Source organism: Pituophis catenifer, unplaced genomic scaffold (assembly GCF_029215685.1).
Source record: "Pituophis catenifer annectens isolate HBS135680 unplaced genomic scaffold, rPitCat1.0.hap2 SCAF_1, whole genome shotgun sequence".
In the NCBI taxonomy this organism is placed as follows: Eukaryota; Metazoa; Chordata; class Lepidosauria; order Squamata; family Colubridae; genus Pituophis; species Pituophis catenifer.
In genome coordinates this window covers 47364497-47374168 of record NW_027256881.1, presented here as the reverse complement: position 1 = coordinate 47374168, position 9672 = coordinate 47364497, and the positions used below count along the sequence as shown (strand labels likewise).

At 35.0% G+C, this 9672-nt stretch overlaps 1 protein-coding gene across 1 annotated transcript in view; it reads right to left on the bottom strand.

The window, feature by feature from the left end:
* Positions 1 to 745: 745 nt before the first annotated feature.
* CENPF (centromere protein F) overlaps positions 746 to 9672 on the bottom strand; it is a 28892-nt gene continuing 19965 nt past the window's right edge. The window contains exons 11-15 of the mRNA XM_070948980.1: positions 6275 to 8386; positions 5011 to 5173; positions 4298 to 4627; positions 2620 to 2789; positions 746 to 948 (exon numbers count right to left, since the gene is read on the bottom strand). Of these exons, the coding sequence (XP_070805081.1) occupies positions 775 to 948; positions 2620 to 2789; positions 4298 to 4627; positions 5011 to 5173; positions 6275 to 8386 (2949 nt within the window). The 3' untranslated portion in view covers positions 746 to 774. The remainder of the gene's footprint in view (positions 949 to 2619; positions 2790 to 4297; positions 4628 to 5010; positions 5174 to 6274; positions 8387 to 9672) is intronic.

Sequence of the window (9672 nt, the reverse complement as noted above, 5' to 3'; positions counted from 1 at the left end):
TGCTTTGACTGATGGTGATGTGCTATCATACTGGTATTGACTTGTATCTCTATTTGGATTTTGGTTGATCTGTCTCAACTTGGTTTTTCCGACAGGTCCACTTTAGATGATAATAAAAAGATACATAAACTCCTGTTTCAAATATGATTTACTACATAGGCTTGGAGAGTGAGAACTGCTTGGTTTTAAAGGTTGTTTGCCTGGTGGGGAGTAGTGGGATGACATTTATTCGGGCTCTATAAGCAGCAAGCTATTATTTGTTTGTTCTCTTATCTCCCTAGTTATTTATAACCTTCTGTTAACACTTTTGTTTTCTTGAATACAAACAGAAAAAACTAATCCTGCAAATACCATTCAAATAAAATGCCCCAAACTAAATAGTAAAACAATGCAAAGCACTAAAATAAAGAAATGGAATGAGAAAAAAAACCCCTACAATAATTGACATGTCTTTCTAAAGTACAAGAATGAGAGCTACAGGTTAAACCAGTTTTTAAGTGAGTCTGTTTAAACAGGTTTGATAATTTATTAGAGTTTTTATCCCACTTTGTATTTTTGGTCAACTCAAGGTGACATAATGCTCCTCATCTTCTTTTTTTTTTCCACAACCCTGTGAGTTTGGTTACCACGATGTAAAAAACATGTTGAGACATCAGTCATATAGGATTCTCCCATTGCATAGGATATGGACTTAAGCTTATGAGGACAATTTTTAGCATTCTGAATCATTCTTTGCTGCTGGGATTTCAAGTCTAAAATCAACCCAGTCCTGATTCATTGTACATGGCAGGCTTTGTCCAAATCATTTTCTTCTCTACTTGGAAAGTATCTTATATCAAGATGGTTGGCAGATCGTTCAGCAATCACTTGAGATGACAGGTTGGAGATGGAAAGGGGGGATCTGGGAATAAAACCCTCACCCGAACTATCAACTTGATCATGGTTCATCTGAAACATACACGAGAAACAAGTTATTTCAGCTATGCAAGGAAGATGTATATGAATTTTATTTCAAATGAAAGTAGCAGAAAAATTAATCCTATTGGCCTGTTGATTTTTCTCTTTATGTGAATCCTGTTATCTCTTAAATATCTCTTATGGTTATTAAGGAACATAAGCTCCTTCAGTTTTTAAGCAGATGTTTAGCAGAAGTCTACTTCCAGAGGAGGTGAATCAATTAAGTTATTTTTCTTTGGTGTTAATATATTTTTAAACAGAATAGGCTCTAACAGATATTCGTAAATTTGGAAAAATTGGGATGGCAAAATTAATTGGAAAATGCCACATGTTGCAGGAGTCTCGATTTAGAACATGATCTTGCCTCCTGAGACACTGTTGATCCATTAACATTACTCTCAAAGTATGTATACAAATCTGTCCAAGATCTGGGTTCCATACATGAGTTCAAAGAGATGTTTAGGATTCCATCCTTGAGAGAAATCAGGGGAATATGGGCCCAAAGACAATCCATCTCTCTTACAGTTTCAATGTTAGGGAATACCTTGCTTTCATTGATTTGTTTGGCATCTTCCTTATTGCCTTTTTTCTGTCAAGAAGTTTCCAATTTATTGGACTTTGGGGAAATGAATTGTTTAGACTGAGTGTTGATTTCTGGTTTGAAATTTGGTCTGATGATGAAGCTGGACTGTTGTTTTTATTTTTTGTATATGAATTGTTGGGCATCATGTTTTCATATACTGTTGTGTTTGTTTACCCTAGTGGGATTTTACTGAACTTATTTTTAGACATTGTAAACATCCTGAAGTCATGGAAAATGGAGGATACAGAAATATATGTTGGTATGAAACCAGTAAGTTAATCAAACCCACTCAAGAATCATGCATTCAAAAACTGTTTGCACAGGGAGTTTCAAACCTAGCAAATAAGATTTTGTATAATTAATAACCAATTTTGTTGTATACATGATGTACAATGAAAATAAAAGCTATACTACTATGCTACTAAGATGTGCTGAAAAACTGCTTTCATACATATGTTGCCTAACATTACTAGCATTTTTACTTTTTTTTTTTTTTTAGAACAGTTCCATTTTTCCAGTTTCATATAGGATTTTAGTTTTCCTACTTAGATTTAAAAATTTTCCAAACCAGCAAGTTTAGAATCTATTCAAAATATAGTGCATTCCAGACCCACCCACCCACGGCTTTTGAAGTCCTATATATCTGGTCGGCATCATATTGGAAGTTTACATTTATTGAGTAGGCAGCAATTTGATAAGCAGTTGTGAAACAGATATCTACTTCAGGCACTCAGTTCATTATTGTTTATCCTTTAATTTGATAAATGAATTATAATTTTTCTGGGTATTGTGCATTCAAGAAGAAAAAGCAATATGAGAACATCCCATGTATGGCTTAAAGATGTGCCATCACAGGCATACATAGGAAGAATATTTTTTAAGATTTTATCATGGAGTGGGATCAAGAAAATACTATGAAAGATCTCTGCTGCTTTTATTCATTTTTTTTGACTTCATCCTAAATAAGTTTACAGTTCGTTGATAAGGCACTCTTAGGAGCACTTGGAAATATTAACTAATATTAATGTTGAATTTCTTTTATTTGACACATTCAAGCTGATGTTTAATATGCTGCTTACCTTTTGTAGTCTGCTGCCCTCTGCTGTTGTTTTAAGATTCTCTGTCTTCATCATCTCTGTTATTTGTGAGTTATCAATAGATGTTGGTGATTTCAAGCTAGGACTGAAAAGACAGGGATCCATTCTTGGCTCTATGGATGCTTGATGAGAAATGCAAGGACAACCGTATTCTGGAAGGATATCAAAAACACTTGAGAAAATTCCTTATACATTTATGTTTAGTAGGCTTAGTAATAAAAGGAAAACAGAAAATCAGTGTCAGTAGATCGTCATGCCAATTCTGAGAGACCACAACATCCAGTGACCATGCATAACAATACGAGGGATTTCTATTTCTAGAATTTGATTGTTGCTTGAAAAACAAATTTAATTTAATTTCATTCTATCTTAACTTCTGTGGGTGTGCATAAGTGCACTGGTGTGCCTATTGTCCCTGTTACATTTTGATTTTCTTATTTTCTTTGTTTGAATTTGTAACTTTTATTTGATGAATATAAATAAATAAATAAATAAATAAATAAATAAATAAATGCATACATACATACATACATACATACTTCCCACATGAGTACAAGATACTTGAAAAAATTATTTCCTTTGGTCATCCCCAAGCTGGAAGCTTCTGGACCTACCTGGGTACTATTAGAATGTAGAAGACTGCCCTAGCTATATCAAGGCTGCAGTCTATCCATATTCATCTGAGTACACTCCAGTGAGTTAGTGGGTCTCAACATTTCAAGCATGTTGTCTTTTGAATTGTGTTTAACTTACATTTCCCTTCCTTGCTGAAGAAAGGGGGAAACTCTATCATGCAACTGAAGTTGTGTTAAGTGATATAAGTTATTATTATTCCTCAATTCTCCTTTTGTCCCTGGCTGCTGCTAAATACACTAATAAATAAATAACCCACCCTCAGTTTGCTACTCCCATGTGCACATCAATCCAACCACTGTATGATCATCATTATAAAACAGATGACAAAATGGTTTAGTTCAGTGCTCAGGGAAAGAGCCAGGTTTTTAAGGGTTTGTGGAAGGTCAGAATGGTCAGGGCCATCTAAAACTATGTTCCACAGAGCAAATGCGGTAACAGAAAAGATGGCATTTTCATAGAAGAAATCCAAAGCATTCTCACTCTCCTAGAGCTCACAGACGGAAGAAGAACAACTGACCTCATAAGTAACCTGGCTCTTTATAAAGAGTAAGGAAGATGATCCTGATGGAGATATGTAAGTTTCATCACTAAAGTGACCAGGAGTGAAGCATATTTTAATTCCACAACAGAGAGAAAATGTGCAGAAGAAGCTCAGGCACACACCTCCCTAATTTACATGGGCATATGAAGGGAAGAGGAGGTATAGTATTATAGTCACTTTCAATAAAAATGTAGCCTTCCTGTGGACTTGGGTTTCCTGGTTTGGTCTACCTGGTGAGCCTGACAGCCTTTTTCATGAAGAGCTTTATAATGATAAGCAGCTCCTTCAATTGCTTGATGAAGTACTAAGTGCTCAGACAGTGCTGTAAAGCACTATGAAATGCTATATAAGTCTAAGTGCTGCATCTCCCACTATTTACATTAATTAAAAAACAATGAGAAAAAAATAGTGACATTCTAAATCATTAATAATTATAGAAGATAACTATTAAAAATACTTAAGTTTTTCCAAGTTGATTCTCACCATTGATTCTGTTTTCTTCACACCTTTCTCCCTTCTTAATGATCTTAGGCAAATCTGCTCTTTCTGCAAGAAGCCTTTTGATTTCCGCTGGGTTTTGAGAACTTTGGAGAGAGGAACTGGTGTCATTTAATAACTGCTTGAGACGAGTGTTTAAAAGGGAGACCTGTGTCTTTAGCATCTCGTTTTCTTCTTCTAACTTATCATGCTTGATTACCAGTACACAATATTTTTCCAAGTTGTGATTTGCCTCTTTGGTTTTCTCCTCAACTGATTCTTTCAATTCTTCCAGCTCCAACCTGATTTCTTCTGCACCAACATCCCCCTGAAAATCTATGTAAAACAAGAGGGGTCATTATTAGAAATTACTACATTTACTAAAATAAACCTCACACTCTTACAGTATATATGTGTTTTTAGAATAGTTGTTCAAATAGGACATGGAGGACAGCAAAAATGTAACTATGCATTTACACATGCTATTTTCCTGTTTACTCCCAAAGAAGTGTGAGAAGCCTTCCCTTTTGTTACCACCATGTAGTTTAGCAGAGACAGGAATAAAAGATACTTTGAACAGATATGTATAGACAAAAACTGTGCTGGCTCAACATAATCCATTTAAATTCCAGCACAACAAACATTTTTTCTTCGCCTTCTATTGACATCTGTAGCTACTGATGGAAAAAATCTGTTTTCTTTCAAAACATGATACATACGTGGAGCTATCCTCTTCATCTGAGATTCAAGTTCATGAATTTGCTTCTCCATTACCGCTTTTTCCTGCTTTAGCATTTTATAGGCGTCCAAATACAATTGAATTGAATGACAAAAAGAATCATACTCTTCTTGGAGTTGAAGCATTTGTTTTAGGCTGTTTGTCTGCGTAATTAAAACAACATATATGTAATTATTACAACAGAAACTTTATATAACTAAAACAAAGTGCATCAGATATTTATTCAGTTCTGAATTTAGTTGTTTCTAATATGTCTTCTTCTGATTCAAAATATCAGAATAACAGAGTTGGAAGGGACCTTGGAGGTCTTCTAGTCCAACCCCCTGCCTAGACAGGAAACCCTACACTTCAGACAAACCTGATTAAACCTTAGTGGTCTTTGAACTTAAATTATCTCAAGCATTACCTGTTTCCACCCCGGCCAGCTGATTTTCCATTTGATTTTACTGCCAGCCCCTTCATTTCATTTGCAATTTCATCTCAGATGTAAGGCTTTCTCTGTGATAGCAAGAGATTTTTGAAATGCCCTCCAAAAAATAAGCCAGACGCTTAATTTGTTTTCTTTTTTACGCTGAATGAAAATGTTTTTATTTTTGTCAAGGTTTTACTTTGTATATTCATCTTGTAACTATAATCTGTTACCTTTAATCACATAAGGTAAATATCATCATCATTATCTAGGCTGCCACTTTAAAACAACTTAAGGTGGTGTACAAAACTAAAAAAAATTACAAGAATCAAAACACATACAAGAATGTATCTTTTCTTTTATGTATACTGAGAGCGTATGCACCAAGACAAATTCCTTGTGTGTCCAATCACACTTGGCCAATAAAGAATTCTATTCTATTCTATTCTATTCTATTCTATTCTATTCTATTCTATTCTATTCTATTCTATTCTATTCTATTCTATTCTATTCTATTCAGCACAATATAATTATATCCTCTAGATGGGTTGGATTCTGGTTTGAGAATTTCAAGCCACTGTAGCTCATCCAATTCATGCTGAGAGCATCAGGGTGGGAAACATCGCTGTATAACAAGTGGACCATATATTGACAGGTGCTACAATTTTTGGCAGTTATCTAGAATCAAGCCCCAATGAACACAGCAAGAACTGCGTTTCTAAACTGTGTTTAGTAACTGTTACAAAATTTTCCTCAGTATAGAGATCCTGATTTTATACAGACATTTTTACCCTCCAGGACATTCTACCCATGTTGTATACAAATTGTACAATACCTTTTCAAAGAAGATGTTTTTTTCACATGGTGTGACTTCTAGATTTGCTTTGATATGTTTGAAAGACATCTGTAGGTCATCTTGGATAGCTTGCAAAGATTCATTTTTGACTAACGGCTCAAAAACAGAAACATTTTCATTCAGTGTTTGTTTAAAGGTTTGTAATTCCTGAATGAAAGCTCCCAACGACTGCTGTATTTTAGAGCTACTGGACTGTGCTTCTTCCAGATAACCAACCAACTGTATATTGTCATGTTTGAGGGAAGTAATTTCACAAATGAGACCCTGTTCTTTTGACTTTAAAGTTTCTTTCTCACTATAAAGGAGTTTATTTTCTTCACAGAACTTTTTTAGCTGTGATTCCATTAAACTTAGTGCATTTTCACATTCACCTCTAATTTGAGCCTTCTCTTTTTCATTCTCTTTCAGTTGATTTACTAATGTAAAATTAGTAACTTCTAAACTAGTTACTTCGTCTTGTTTTTCTTTCAAGTTTTTCTCTAGAGTTTCTTTCTCTGACCTAAAGACTTTGGCTTCATCTTCTAAATGTTGTTGGCTCACACACATCCTTTCTATCTTAGCTTTCATTATTTCAGTTTCTGCTTTAGCTGTCTCCATTCTAAGAATTACATCTTCCAAATTCTCCTCTGACATATATAATTCTCTTTCCAGATACTCAATTTTGTCTGTGAGAGTGTCAGCTTTTCGATTGCTTTCTTTCAACTTTTCAGCCAGATGATGCCTGCTCCTTTCATCAGATTCTATTTTTATTTTCAGTTTCTCAATGCCCTGTCGCAAATGATCTGCTTCTTCCTGTGCAGAATTTAGCCGTGCTGCAAGTTCCCCTTTTTCTGCTAGTGAACCTTCCAAGGACTTGGATATCTTGGCATTTTTGGCTTCAGATATGTTTAGCTTGCTGTGTAAGATTTCATATTTTCTAAGGCTCACTTCTCTTGCCTCAGTCACATATTTGATTTGAATTTCTGCTGCCTTTTTTTCCAATATGAGATCCCTCATAACTCTGTCCAGATTCTGGAACTGCACCATAGAGTAAACATTTTCAAGTGATAATTGATCCTCTGCAGCCTTAACAGCTGGAAGCAATTTTGCTTGGGTTTTATCTTCAGCTTCCAATACTTTGATAAATTCAATAGAATCCATCTGATTTGAGTCAAGCTCTTTTATATTCTTCATTTTGTTGTACACCTGATCCAATGCTTCTTTATACCTTAACAAAGTAGTCAGATCCTGACTAGATTGATTTCTCTCTGCAGGGATAATCTTTAGCTGCTCCTGAAGGCCAAAAATATTTTTTATGTTGATTTGTTTTTCTTGCTCTAACCGCTTGCTTTTTGATAGAAGCTTTTCAGTATCTGTCTCCATGGACAAGGTGTAAGCTTCACAATTTGTTTTCTCAGATTTTACCCTGCTCAGTTCAGTTTCAGCTTCAAAAAGCTTCTCATTATTGTCTGCTTTGATCATTTGCAATTCTTTTAAAGTATGTGTTGTATCAGGCAATCTGCTTTTGTACATTTCTCGTTCAGATTTTACCTTATTAAGTTCTAGCTCAAAAATCATAAGATTAAAATATAATTGCGGTGTATCAAAAGTTACAGTTTGGAGCACCTCACTCAAGTCTTTCTTTTCTTGTTCAAGAACCACAGCTTCACAAGCTACCTCCTTTTCAGTCAACTCTGTATTCTTTGAATTTAAATCTGAATGCAGATACTGAACTGCCATGTTAATTATTTTATTGCTTTCCTCACGCGAAAGCTTAGAATTGTTATCATCATCAGCTTTCTTTATTGATAACCAATGCATTTCAATGGCCTTCTGGTTTTCCGTGGAGTTTACCAACCTTGTGTATGTGCTGAGATTTGAAGGAAAACATGATGATTCAAGAGGACATCTTGGAGAATGTATGAATCGGTAATTTGCTTTGAGGTATTTTTCTCTAGTTGTTATATCTGCTACATATGCAGAACTTTTTTGTCTTCTGTTTGCTTCATAGGTTTTTACTGCTTGATCATTTATAGCTTTAAGTCCAAGGTTTTCCCCAAGAAAGTTATCCATTTTCAAATAGCATAAGGTTGGTGGATTAGCAGAAATTGGCTAAAGGGAAATTTAAAAAAAAAAGTTATTTTCATCAAATGAAAGCTAGTTGATAAATAAATAACAAACTATTGAACTTATGTCGACCTTGGGAATGTCCTTCCCATATTTTCATCATCACCATCTGCCCATCAGTCACTCATACCCTAATCACCTTGTGACTGGCTACTACAACACCTTTTACATGGGGCTGCCCTTCAAGATCAGAAGTTTCAACAGTTCAGCCTGCAGAGATCAATCATTGATGGGCATGTTTTGGTATTTCCATGAGGCTCCTCAGCTTTGTCAGCTGCACTGGTTACCAGTTTGCTTCCAGGAACAATTCAATGTGCTGCTTATGACCTATAAAGCCCAATGTGGTATAGGCCCTGGTTACTTAAGGGATTTTCTATCTTCCATAATATTTTATCGACCTTGAAAAGATGGAAGGCTAAGTCAACCATGAGCCGGTGAGACTCGAACTGCTGGCCTGCAGTACTGCATTCTAATTATTGTGCCACCGTTAACTACTATTAATATGATCAGTCATACATACAGCCAAATGTTTACACTGGATTTGGCACTTTTATCCACTTAACAAGTCTTTCCCAAGGACCTGAGATAGGTAAATGACAACATCTGCCTAATCAAGGTCCTTGGGAAGGACTTGATAGATTGATAAAAATGCCAAATCCAGTCTGAACATCTGGTTGGCTGTGCAACAAACCATCCTAAAGCAGGAATGCGAAACTTGTTCTTTACCCTAAGAAATAATTTCTTGGGCCCAATGTTGGTGGCATCATTTTTTCATTTCTGACCCTCTTTCTAGCAGTTTTTCTAGCAGGATTACTTTTGCCTGCAATTTAAATAGAACTTTGGAGAGGAAGAGGGGAGATATTAAAATTAGTTTGAGATACATGAGCATTTTCCATGCAATTCCCATGTTCTTCAGTGCTATTAATCCCTCTCAGTTTTGGTTTAATGGTTTTAGTGATATCTCTACTAACATGTCATTGTTTTATTTTGTTCAAATGCTTTGTTTTTAATTATTGTATGTTTATATTACATTTTATTGAATTCTATTCATGAAGATAGAGTACAAAACTGTAGAAATAAATATAAATAAATAAATATTTAAGCTGGAAGAAAAATATAATCAAAGAAGGAAGAGTTGGGGTTCCCTTAACAGAATTGTTATCACAGTGGCATGTTCCAAGATGTGAAGAAAACATTTGCTGTTCTAATACTGTTATTCCTATTAATTGCCTAGGCATATTGATTTTTCTCAATATGCAATGAGTAAGCAC